The sequence below is a fragment of the Sus scrofa genome, chromosome 1 (assembly GCF_000003025.6).
Source record: "Sus scrofa isolate TJ Tabasco breed Duroc chromosome 1, Sscrofa11.1, whole genome shotgun sequence".
Lineage (NCBI taxonomy): Eukaryota > Metazoa > Chordata > Mammalia > Artiodactyla > Suidae > Sus > Sus scrofa.
The window spans coordinates 199,127,038-199,140,727 of NC_010443.5; the positions used below are offsets into that span (position 1 = coordinate 199,127,038).

The window sequence follows — 13,690 nt, forward strand, 5'->3', positions numbered from 1 at the left end:
CTGGTTTCAGAGAATTGGGTAGCTGTTCGCACTGTGGTGCAACAGGATCTGTGGTGTCTCTGCAATGCTCGGACACAGGTTTGATCCCCAGCTCAGCACATTGGGTTAAAGAATCCAGCATTGCTGCAGCTGTGGCCTGGATCTGATCCCTGGCCCAGAAACTCCATATGCGGAAGGGTAGTCAAAAAATTAAATTAAAAAAAAAAAAAAGAAAATGGGGAGATGATTATTGTCCTTTCAGATTCTTAAATCTTGTCTCCATCACTCCACTTCCCATTCCTCCCATAATCCATCATCAGATACTGAATTATAAACTAGTCTTTGAGCTCAGTGAAGGTGTTTGGTCTAGGTTGAATTCCTAAAGTTCAGGTTTAACCTGATGTGTGTGTGTTTGCTTTTCTTTAGTATCTTTTATTACCTTGATTTTTTCCCCCCCTTCTTCTGTTAAATTAAGGTTGAATCTTCTTCTTTCACTTCATAAAGACTCTTGAATTAAGGACTGGATGGCTTTGTTGGTATTTTACCCTTCTGCAGTTCAGGACGAGGTCATTACTCAGGTCTTTTGTCCCTAAAGTCTCTGTTCTAATGCTCTTAGCCTTGTGTTTGTCACCTGCCCACTGACACTTAGAATATTTCACACAGTGTGTTTTTATGTTGTCATAGTGCCTCAGGAGTTGAGAAAGACTGGCGAGTACAAGTCTTAATAGTCAGGGATGCTTTTTGTATTAAATGTACCATATCCTTTAAGGTAAAAAAAATTAAAATCTGTGTAATAAGGGTTAAGTTTGAAAGTGGACTTGTGAGGTTTATGGCTGTGTCAAGTCATATGAATAATTAGAAAAAGAATTATTTTAACTTGAGCACTGCTGATCCAGTACGCTGATTTAATTGACTGTGCTTTTCAAAATAAGACCAGCCTTATTTATTTGGATGGATAGTGTAATTCAGCCTCCTTAAGTATATTCTTGGGACATGGTTATCTGAATTTAACTTTCAGCCAAAGTTTTTTCTTCTCTCGTCTTGTGGAGCAGTCTTAATTTTATTAAATGTGATGTAGTTTAATGGCCTGTTTGCCTGCTTCTGTAAGGCTTTATGCATTTTTAAAGGAGCCTTTTAAATCAGCACATGAGTTTCATTTAAGGCATGTGCTGGTTGCACTACCACAATTTCCCTTTGGAAGAAACTGGTATCAATCCTCCTGAATAATGTTTGTTCTCTTTTAGAGGACATTTGATGCCATCAAATTAGATAAGAGGGCGAGTTGATGATTTTGTTGGGGGTTAACTTCAAAGCAGATCTTGGTGCTTTAGAGAGATTTTCTTACCCATTAGTAATCTCTCTGTATATTTTTATTTCTGACTTTAACTTTACATTTCCCCTTTCATTTGCATGTGGTCTGTCAGCAAATAGTCCATAGTCTGTCAGCAAAATTTCTTAGAAACTAGGCAGATCCTTCTTTTTATTTCTTCTTCTTAAACATCTAGCTTTGAAATGGGAATATGTTTCTATTCAAAATGTTGCCCACTTATAATCTGAAATGAGGCATATAGCCATAAATTTTATATGTGTGTGTATATATACATAATATATAAATTATATGTACATGGGGGCTTGTGCTATTACATCATTCATTCATTCATAACCCCTAATTACACACAGAAAATAAAGATCAGGATGAAAAAAACAGTCTATCAGTGTCCTAATTATCATGCTAACTGGGCTTTGTATTTTGCTTACATAATGTCTTAGTAAATAATATACCTTGAAAGCAAGAGTCGTAAAGTTATGATCTTGATAATTTGGAATTTTTTGTCTGACTTTATGTGAGATGTGTGATTATTTTGTCTAACCTTGTAAGAGGGGTTGGTGAAATAATCAGCTCTGCTTTTTATTATTTACTTGGGTTTCCTTTACTGGTATCACCCTCACTATGACGATGATGATAATGATTTGTTGTTTGCAGGAATTTTTTTTTAAACTACCTCTTCTTTGAGGGTTATTTTAATTAAAGCTAGGCTTCCCAATCTAATCCTTATTTACATGTTATTTGTGAAGTGGATTAGGTCCACACTAAAGAACAGGGGACCGTGGTCACTGTCCCTTTGAGGACTTTTCAGTCTTCCCTCAAGAAAGTATGTGATCTAGGAGTTCCCGTCGTGGCGCAGTGGTTAACGAATCCGACTAGGAACCATGAGGTTGCGGGTTCGGTCCCTGCCCTTGCTCAGTGGGTTAATGATCCGGCGTTGCCGTGAGCTGTGGTGTAGGTTGCAGACGCGGCTGGGATCCCGCGTTGCTGTGGCTCTGGCGTAGGCCGGTGGCTACAGCTCCGATTCGACCCCTAGCCTGGGAACCTCCATATGCCGCGGGAGTGGCCCAAGAAATAGCAACAACAACAACAAAAAGACCAAAAAAAAAAAAAAGAAAGTATGTGATCTAAACCAGCTATAATGGGAAAAAAATAAAAAAATCATTAAAAAAAAAAAGAAAGTATGTCATGCATGGGAATGAATGAGGGTACTGGGTGCAGTAAACATATTCAGTATGAGTAAAGAATACTTTAATTTTATTTATTTATTTATCTATTTTGGCTTGTCTTTTTAGGGCCGCACCTGTGCCATATGGAGGTTCCCAGGCTAGGGGTTGAATCAGATCTGTAGCTGCTGGCCTACACCACAGCCACAGCCACGCAGGATCCAAGCCGTGTCTGCGACCTACACCATAGCTTACGGCAATGCCAGATGCTTAACCCACTGAGCAAGGCCAGGGATTGAATCTGCAACTTCATGCAACAAGGACATAATAGTAATAGACGCTATTACTCTCTAGAGTTATACTTCTTTTCTAGGTCTTTCCAGAGCTCAAAGACAGCCATCTTTCATATGTGATCACTTAAAGATGGAAATCAGTTTTTAATGGAGACCAAGTTGGTAGCCTCCAGGATCACCCAGGAGAGTGTGGGTGATGATGGACAGCAGTAGGGAAAATAAATATTTAAGTGCCCATGGAACATATACTTTTAATTTAAAAACAAAGTATTCTTAGAGTTCCCGTTGTGGCGCAGCTGACTGCCTGGTTCATAGTTTCCCAACTGCTGCAAGACTTGGGGTACGTGGTGTCTTCAGCCCGCTTCCACGAGTGGCACTGAGAGCAGGGAAAACTGCTGGGTCCAGCCGTGTGCTGACAGGAGTTTTCAGTGTTCCCTTGGTCCTGTTTCTTGGGTGCTTTCTTCCTCCCAGCTCTTGTTGTTGATGGGAGAGGAGGGAGGGGCACGGAGAGCAGGAGGAGAGGGAGAGGTAGATAATTTGGCCTGATCCAAAGGACTGGAATTTTTCCTGAAATGGGTAGTGAGTGAAGACAGTGTTCAGGAGCATGGTATCTATCTTACAGGATTTCAGAGTTAGGGCATACATGAGGCCCATGGAGAGGGTCCTCGGAGATCTTGGTATAAAAGTCCTAGGCCTCCTGCCTGGAGAATCCTGGCATGGAGAGTGACAAATGGAATGTCTCTCTCTTTTTTTTTTTTAACACATGTAACTCATTTCTGGGGTACTTTTGATTTCCACCCTGTCTTGAAAATACTGAAAATGTGCTTAGGAGATTCTATCTTTGGTCTTTGGGTTAGTGTCCTAAGTTGGTGGTGACAGCACTGCCTCTGGGCCTTTGAGTACTTTGGAGGGAGACCTCAGCGTGTTATGTTCTACAGGTGTTATATGCCAGATGCTTTCTATCTTGGTCACTCCAGCAATTCATGAACTTTGCTATATCGTATTACTGTTTGGTTGATGATACAAATTTGTTTGCTTCCTATTTCTGGTATTTGTGGCCTTTTATCTTGGAGTTTAAAGGTATGGCAGCTTTGACTGTACTCATCACCTCTGCACAAAACAAAACCATCTACCTATGTACTTTTTCCACACATGTGCTCTTTGCCTTGCATGTGAAAACAGGCACTCCAGCCAGTTCTCCTGATAGTCTTATTCTGGATTAAATAGTTAAGGATAATGTTATAAACCTGCAGTGACCAGGCTGTATGCTATGGTAATGAACTTGTTCCTGCTCCCAAGAGGGCATGGAGACAAGACAGACACAGATCATGCTCCTTTGTCACTGTGATTTGTTCTTCTTCTTAAAATACTCTGCATTATGTCCGTTTGTCTCCTTCTTTTCATTTTTACAAAACACACAAAGTGCCCAGAGGTGATTGGGAATAGGAATGTGTGAACATTATTTTTCTAGTTTTGAAAAACCAGTCTAGATGTCTTTTGGCTTTTGTAAAACTAGGAGGTGTTGCTGTCTCTTGAGTGCTCTAGTCTTACTTGAGACCACAGGTTAGACAGTAAGGTTGAAACATTTTTCAAACTTAGCCTTTCACAGGTGTTAAAAAATTCTTCCCCTGACCCAGGGTCTTACTTGGAGTGTTGAACATTGTGGCAGTTGAGATATTAAGTTATGCCTACCTCCTCTAAGCATGTGTGATCATATGGTATGCATTTCAGAAATATGGAACATCAGGATGGTCTTATTGAAACTGATGAAGCAAGAAGAATCAAGTACTATAAAATTAATTGTCGAAGTAGGAAAAGGGTAGAGAGTTTTAAAGAGTACCTCCCTACCCATCTACTTTTCTTTGAAAAATTTTAAGAGAAGCTCAAGTTGTTGGTTGATTTCTGTCTACCTGGCTTCTTGGGCTATGCTTCTTTTTCTTCTTTTTTCCCCCATTGGAATATAGTTGATTTACAGTGAGGGCTGTATTTCTTGTAGCACAGTCAAAATCAGCCTCAGGCTGGGATCTGAACTTGCTTTGTTGCTCAATGTCTTAACTTTCTGCAGACCTTAGCCAAGCACTTGAGAAATGGGAGGTTTAGCTGAGGTTGTCTATAAGGTTCTTCTTACATGTAGTAATAGCACTTTGATTTTAAGTAATGTAAGTCCTTTGTATTTGGGAGGTTGAAGGGAAATTTATGGAATTCTTTGTAAACTTCAGAGTTTGAGTATCAGTGTCACCATTTACTAATAACCCTTTGGTCTTGAGCAAATTCTTAATCTGAATGCCTTAGTATATTCAGAAACCAGTGGCTGTGAAAATCAAAAGTAAAAACATGTAGGTGCACGTGGAGTGCTTGAAACTTGCCTGCAAACGTTAACTATTTCAGAGTTTCCTCATATGACCACATCTCCTGTCTGTTTCACTGACTCTTCTAGAAATAAACTGTACCCATTGAAAGAGCTACTGTCTTATGGCATTGGGTACACATTTGCTCAGAAACGTAAAAGGACCCATTCTTTTGAGACTTGACATACAATTAATATATAAACATCCCCTTGGAAGACAGCAGTAATGAGCCCAGCTTTCTGGACATCAGGGGGAAAAATTAAAAACTGAAGTTTGCTAAATGTGTGTTTTGCAGGTTGGACAATCTGCTCAATATGGCTTATGGAGTAAAGAGGTAATGATAGAGGTTCACGATACTCATAATCCCTTACCATGAATGATTAGTTTCTTTGATTTGGGGAGTGACACCCTTCATAAGTTTGTGTTGGATTTTCTTTTGCATGTACAACCTAAAGAAAGGCTGCTTTTTTGAAGCACGTTTGACTCAAGGAATATTTTTATACCACTGGATGCCACCTGGTCTTTAAAAATTCCATTATTTGTTTTATATTGCATTGCGACGTTACAGCATGTTTATGTATGTATTAGTCCTTCCTGCCCCCAATCCTGCTTAGTTCATGAAGCCAGTTCCAAATAAATCTCTGTTATTGTGGATAATACTTTTCAATACAGTGTAGAATGGCCATTTCATAATTTATTAATACCTCGACAGTATAGCATGCTACTCCAAGCCACACAGACTTTGGTTGAAACATGAAATTGTGTGTATCTGTTGGGAGAGAGGGGGTCAACTGGAACTCCTTCCTGGGTTGGGAACGGGGAAAGAAATAAGTTCATGACTGTAACCAACCTCTGTTTCTATTGTGTGTGCGTGTGTGTGTGTGTTTCCTATTTTTGTTCAGTAGGTTTTCTCCAATGACCATTGATGGAATGACCAGTTTGGCTGGAATTAATATCCCTGGGCACCCAGGAACAGGGTGGTGTATTTTTGTGTACAACCTGGCTCCTGACGCAGATGAGAGTATCCTGTGGCAAATGTTTGGGCCTTTTGGAGCTGTCACCAACGTAAAGGTCATCCGTGACTTTAACACCAATAAGTGCAAAGGTTTTGGATTTGTGACTATGACAAACTATGATGAGGCTGCCATGGCGATAGCTAGCCTCAATGGATACCGTCTGGGAGACAGAGTACTGCAGGTCTCCTTTAAGACAAACAAAACGCACAAAGCCTAATGAGCTCTTGTCCTCAGTCCATTTATATATGAAAACTATACCACAAAGGCAAGTTAAGAGAAACTTTATACATTAGTAAATGTCTTTGTAAGTCAGTGTTGAGATGGGAATAAAACGACTACTTAGCATCCTAAGAAATATGTGAGATTTTTTATTGCTAGTATTTGAATTAAAACTTCTTAAATATCTTTTATGTTTGAATATGGACAAGAGGTACAGGGTTTTTACCTGTCACATTGCATTCTATTGCCTTCTTTGAAGAAGGTGGACCTTTTAAAGTGTTTCAGCTAAGGGAAGACATTTCTTTTCTTTTTACATAACTGCCTTGAACCTGTGAGTAAATACTGAGGCTTTGTGTTGTAATTCTTCAGTTGGTTGTGTCTTTTTTCCCCCCTTTTTTTCTTTTCTGATTAGCTTTGTGTTTGGTTTACATTTAAAGCATTGCTGTTATGTCTAAGAAAAGTATTTTGAAGTTTACATTTTTATTTATGAAGTTAAAAACAGTATTTATTTTGTAATTATGATTTGGGTTGGGGAAGGGGGGGGCTACATTATAAACGCTTATTGTAAGAATACTGGAGAACTTTTCGTAAAGCAGTACCTTGCCAAAGAGATAAGAGCCTCTTTGATGTGGGTTTAAAAAAAGCATCTATTTTTATAAAAAAGAAAATTTGGAGAAACTTTTTACTGGTCCTGGAACAAATATTTTGACTTGAATACTTTGAGAAATCTCTTCATATGACACCTAGTGAGCTTTTAAAATTTACCAGGAAATTTGCAGCGGTTGGAAAATTTAGAAAGATTTATGATGTAGAAAATACTTTTGAGATCTTTGTATGAAAGGTGTAGAATCAATGGGGGAAACACTGCTGGTTTCGTTTTTGTAATCACCAGTGGAGTGTCTGATCATCCTGGTTATTATGTGATAGGTGGCTCACATTGATTTGTGATTTTGAAACAAAAAAAAAATTTACAAAAGAATATATAAGAGCAGGCAAGAAATTTAAATTACCAAGAGATGGGGGAAAAAAAATCTGTTCTTCCTAAAGAAATCCCTTCAGATAGAGCTCATGGTGTTTAGTGATGTACTTGCAGTATTGTTTGAAGAATTGTTTTGTCTTAAGGATAAAAGATGTTGCACATGATTTGTACTGCAGCAAATCGGCAAAAGTGATCTGAGTTGGATATATTTGAAGGTATTTTGAAAGTTACGTTCAAGGCTAACACCTGAGCTTTGTGTAATGTAAATAAGACCTTGTGTTTATGAACCTTTCAGCTAATTTGATTTTTTTTCCCTTACATGCCAAGTGATGTTCAGGTTTTGAATGTTTTTGTATCAGTTTTTTCCTTTGTAAATGGCATTAACATTGTTACTTGAGGTCTTGCTTAATCACTTTTGTTGTCCTGAGGACTTGAATTTACAGTGCATCAGATTTGTTGCTAATTTTGTCTGTAGATAGTCTAGCTTCAGCTGTTTATGGTGATGCTACATTTTCGTTTATAAATATGTTTGTGGTAAAAAAAAAAGTATAACCATAGGTTTTGAACAAATTTCCTTACATTTTTCATACAAAAATCATAAATATCTGTATGCTATTGAAATTTAACTTTGTATGATGCTTAAACCACTATTTGGGGAAATAATAAAATAAGTCTTTACCATGTATGAAAGAAATTTTAAAAAATACAAAATATTTTCTGATTAGCATCTAGCTTATAATAAATTTTCAAAAAAGCTGAAGGCAAAAAATGCCTTCATCAGGATGCACTGAGAACTATATAGTTACGTCCTGCTTTTTGTATAAACTGAGATGCTCACATGCTTCCCCTTAGAACAGGCAATGTGCTATGCATAACATAGTTGTACATTATCTTTGCGGTTGCGTTGAGTTTTATTTTTTATTTAAAATTGTAGTTATAAAATTTTTCAGTATAGTACAGTACATATACTGTGAGGCGCGTGCTAAAGTGAATAAGCGAGTTTTCATGCTGACCCACTCAATGCTATTCAGAATCAATTGGCTTAGCACTTTCTCATATCCTTAGGTGCATTTAGATTGTCAGAGTTAACCTGCGTTTAAAAAAAAAAAAAAACTAAAAAACAAAATACATGTATATACTTAAAAAAAAAATAAGGTTTCCCTCATGGGAAAACAGCAGCTACATGCTTCTTTCCTATACTACTGTAGCAAACCAAGGCATTGATGAGAGGGCATGCAAATTGTGCTTCACTTTACAGTGTTTATCAGAGCACTTAATAAAATGTAAGGCTGGTATTTATTTGAAGTTGTACAGTATGACTTAATTCACATCTGTTGGAATAGAAAATATATTCTGTTGAGTATTTAAGAGGCTGTACATGTTTTCTTTTGTGTTTGGATTCTTTGTACTTTTTCATGTTCAGTACATCAATAAACAAAGTTGAAGGGAAAGAACAGTGTGGTGAGTAGGTCTTTATACATTTTTGGGGGTTCATGTGCTCAGTCTAATAAAACTTGCTTGAGTTAAAAGAGGTTCCCTCAGAGCCTTAGTTGAAAGCAGTGTTACCTAAAGTAAGAATTCGAAAAGGCACGTTACTTGAAATAAAATGTGCAGAAAAATTTATTTGAATGACACTTTCGATTAGCTTTCAAATATTACTTGAGTAATTTTTATAGGAATATGTGCTTTCATTGGCTAGTTGTAAAGTTTGGGTAATTGGATGCTGGCATTGTTCTATACCTCTGATTTAATAACCATCAACTTTAAAAAAAAAAAACTTTTTTTTTTAAACAAGAATTGCCCATACATGTTTTACTTGAGCTAAAAACAAACAAAAAAAGTAGCTTATTCTGCTGCCACAGGCAAGATGTAATTCACCCATAGAATTAACTGTTGTTGAGCGAAACTTACTTCGTTGCCCAAGTGCCAGATTGTCAAGAGACTCTTTGCTAAAATCAGAAATCCAGTTTCCATTAGGTTAAGATCGATGTGTGTAATACACATGTACAAGTCATGAACTCTGCCATCCCCGTGTTTCACATATGTGTATGTATGTATGTGTGTGTGTGTATGTACACACACGCACACACACACATATATTCCACACTTGTAACACATCCTTAATAGATCTGTGGAGGAAGAAAAAATACTTCTTGCTCATCTGTTATATTAAGATTCTGCTTCTATAGAACTTAAGAAAATTTGATATGATAATGAACTACTATTCTTTTTTTTTTTAAACAAAATATACTAAGTGGCTTCTTTTAATTTGATTGTATCTGTCAGCTCTTTTGATAGAAAAAAGCCATTCTAAAAGTAATTGTCCTGAATTCACAACTTCGTAGTCAAGAGCTTAGCTGAGTGACAAGACAGTTCCTTTTCTTCCAACATGCAATTAATCTCAAATCTCCATACTCCCTTTTTTATTATATGAATTTAATACTCTAATTTTGTGATGCTGGAACACCCTCCCCTCACCTCTCTTCTCTTGCATGCTTATCAGTATTTTGACTGGTTTGCATGTCAGCAGTTCTTTTTTATTAGAGCGGATAAGGGAAAAATTCTCCGTAAAGGTTTGTGAAACTGCTGGTACGCTGGAGGAAAAATTTTCTCCTTAGAATCCTTTCTCAGCTTAAGCTCGCAAATCACCTAGGGTATCGCAATTCAGTGTTAAAGTAGCCAGTGTAAAATTTTAATCTTAACATCATTTTACATTATTATAATCTGATTTGAGGAAACCTGTTAGCAATTTAAGTCTCCTGTTTTTTAAAAATAAATAGATTGCAAAGTCCTAGCCTTACTTTATAGACACTCAGAAATGTAGCAGAAACTTACAATTTCCCATTCAAGGAGTTACATAGAAATGAGAAAATGCATATACTTTAATAATATGTTGAAATTTTAATATACTTCTTATAGTAATAGGGGTATACCGTGTAAAGTAGAAGATTTAAAAAAAATGAAATAGGCAGTGCTTTTGATCCTTTATTCTTCTGTTAACATATTGGATCTTCAAACAGGAAAAAAACAAAACTATTGCTAGATTCATAACAGGATTATTGTTTGAAGAGCATTTGTAGCCTCAGTTATTACAGCAAGTGGTTCATCTTTCTCCACTATTGTTTATATTCTTTCTTTGGAAATTTTCAAAAGTCTCAATTCCCTTCAAGTTGGAAAGCTTAAAACATCTGAACCATTAATACAGGCAGCCTATTGCCTACTGAAATGAACCTTTCTAGAATTAGGATTCACAGAAATATTTTTTTGGTTGTTCAACACAGGTTTATTATCTGTGTACTAAGCTATGTCCTGAGTCTATAAAAATGAGCAAGATGTGTGGCTCTTATTTTCTTGGAAATTGTCACCTAGAAGGGAGAAACAGACAAGCCGCCCTGCCATGGCTACAATGTCTTAAGTGCCCTGAGAGCCCAGAAGCAAGCATCCAGCTTATCTTGCTGCAGTTGTTATAGACCCCTTGACAATTCACAAGAGTAAATCTGCTCTGCCCTTCCTACAGATTCTGCTTGTCATTTCTTGGATTGGTTATTAGCTCCTTTGTGAAATTTTCAATCTGACATCAATATCATTTAATTTTAAGATGCTCTCATATGCATTAAGTTGTCCATATCCTTTCTGAAGCAGAATAAAAGTTATTATACACAATAAAGACACTGTCTATATGAATAGTTGGGTTGATGGTCTTGAGTGGATGGTCTTGCTCTCTTGAAACACATATAATATATGGAGTGACAGTTTGCAAAGCACTCATAATGGTAGAATATCCTGAGTATTGAAAGTATGCTGACTAGCTTTATTCTACTTTGGATTAAGACTTGCCACAATCTTAAGGTCTCAAACTCACTATTAAGATGTAATAGTTGATACTAAACTCCTCAAATACTCATGGATGTTACATTTTCAAATACATTATAGCAGTCAAGCATGAACCCCTGTTTGGAAGACATATGCCTCCCTGTCCTCACAGAGCCTGTCATGTTCTCCAGAAGATTTGTCCACATCTACAAGTACAAAGAAAATCAAGAATGCTGGGCACAGAGTACATTAAAAAGAAAAGGAGGATGGGAGTGGTGCGTTCGTGTGTGTATGTGTGTGTGTGTCTGGTGGGAAATTATTAGTGGGATAGGAATGGGCAGTTGCACAAAAGTGGTAGCAGTTGAGCTGTATCATTAAGCGTAGGTGGGATTTAAAAGAGATTGAGGGAGGGAATTCAAGAAGAGAACACTGATCAAAGACATGTAGGTAAGCTTCTGTCTATTTGTAACATTTTCTGGGCTATTAGTGGTATTTTAACATAGACCTATGAGCTCATTAAACATTTTTATTTCTGTGACTAGTTGAATCTCATAGTAGTCAGAAATTTGAGTCCACACACTTATAATGAAATAGAGTATCTAAACATTGAAATTTTGTTCTTGTTACATTGCTTATCTTTACTGTAACACTAAAAATATTTGGTATGATAAATTATATGTGACCTTTTGGAAGCTGTATGGAACTTGCTAGTAAGGACGTTGCCTTGTTTTAAAAAGGCATTTATATTTGGAGCTTGTTGTTCATTGTATTCAAAAAGACCACACAAAACTCAGTCTCCCCAGTAATAAAATACTAGACCAATCTCTTTCTCCAGTATATACTTTTCAAACTCAGTGATTTAAGAGGATAAAGTGATCCTTCTTTAGAATTTATGCTATTTCTAATACTGGTTCACTCTTAAATGTTGGATTTATATTTCATATTTTTCTTACCTATCAAGTATCACCCTGCATAGAAGGTGGGGGGAAAATTTTAAAACCTAAATGGTTCTCAGCTATTTCCAAGAGGAGGGTTTAGTTTGACAGCTTTTTACCTTTTTGTGATTGTTTTGAAGCGCAGTTAATAGGCACACCTTGCATTTCAGTGAAGAACCACTGGAAAGAGAGGCAGCTCATTTAAATAGCCCTTCAGAGGAAGGGGTTGGTAGGTCGGTTTGATCTGCAGGAAACTTTTGACCTACAGATTATCTGTATCCCCAGCTATCACTGACTCTGATTTTCATTATGCACTCCTTCTGAGAATCCTCCTGTTCTCTTTGGGAGCATCCGGGCATACTGTGGATTTCCCTGCAGATGTGAAGAAGCACACACATCCACCCTGTGGAGTGAAGCAAAGTTGGCGAGGTAGCTTTGTTCCCTGGATTGGGTTGAGTTGTGACAGAGGTGGGACAGCTGTGGGAGAATTGGGGAGGGAGGCCATGACCCACAAATGGTAGATTTTGAGACATCCAGAAGTTGCACAGCCTTTATTTCTCAAACCTAGAAGTACCACTGAAGGACCATGTTGAAAGTAAACCCATGTATGTTTACATACCTGTTCTGGGTCTTTTCCATTTTCAAAACATAGGTTTTGTGAAGTTGCAAGTAGTTACAATTACAAGAAATAATGCAGATTTTTCACAACAACAACAGCAAATCCCTGAGTTACTTACCAAAAAGGGTAAGTAGCTATTGCTGATACATTAAGAAATTGCAGTTGTTACTGATTTACTTAAATATCTTTAGCAGAATTTAATCTCTTGAGAATGGTTGCTGCTGTGTGTTCTCCATATGTACACAAATCTATGTTGAGACGTATTCTGCTTTTAAAGAGTTACTCTATGAGAAGTGCGTTTTACACCCATGCCCTGCTCAAGGAAAACCTCTTTGCTTCAAGTAATTGCTACTGGTGTTTTCTGTCTTAAGATTAAATGGCTTGAGTACCAGGTGATAAGGCAGATATTTGGTCTTCCCTAAATGAAGGGTGATGAGAATTTCTTATAAGATATTCTGAAACTCAAACCTAATAAAGATAATTTGCTTTCTGGTGTGACGGTAGTATTGGTAGTATTGGTTGTGCTTCTTAAACTTTTTCATGGTGTAGGCTACAGTCTTGAGGAAATCAATACCTCTCTACACCCATTACCCTTTTATAATGTGGAAGCACACATGTTGGCAAGCTCTGCTTTAAATACATTATTTTTTTCTTCTTCTGTTTTTTAGGACTGCATCTGCAGCATATGGAAGTTCCCAGGCTAGGGGTCGAATTGGAGCTACAGCTGCCAGTCTATGCCACAGCTACAACATGGAATTGGAGTCCTGTCTGTGACCTACACCACAGCTTATGGCAGTGCTGGATTTTTAACCTACTGAGCAAGGCCAGGGATGAAACCTTCATCCACTTGGATGCTATTGGGATTCATTTTCTCTAAGCCACGATGGGAACTCCCTAAATAAATTATTTTTTTAAAACTTCCCTCTGGTGATTCTTTCATTAAATGTACATTGAGCACCTACTTCAGATGAGTTGCTGTGCTGTTTCAAGGCTAAA

At 37.3% G+C, this 13,690-nt stretch overlaps 1 protein-coding gene across 25 annotated transcripts in view; it reads left to right on the forward strand.

Moving 5' to 3' along the window:
- The window catches only part of ELAVL2 (ELAV like RNA binding protein 2), a 171,746-nt gene extending 162,968 nt beyond the window's left edge, over positions 1-8,778 (forward strand). For 16 of the 25 annotated variants that reach the window (XM_021062881.1, XM_021062823.1, XM_021062861.1 and 13 more), the window contains 2 exons: positions 5,409-5,447; positions 6,016-8,778. In XM_021062881.1, the coding sequence (XP_020918540.1) occupies positions 5,409-5,447; positions 6,016-6,346 (370 nt within the window). In that variant the 3' untranslated portion in view covers positions 6,347-8,778. The remainder of the gene's footprint in view (positions 1-5,408; positions 5,448-6,015) is intronic. The other 9 variants (XM_021062889.1, XM_021062872.1, XM_021062783.1 and 6 more) reach the window with 3 other exon arrangements.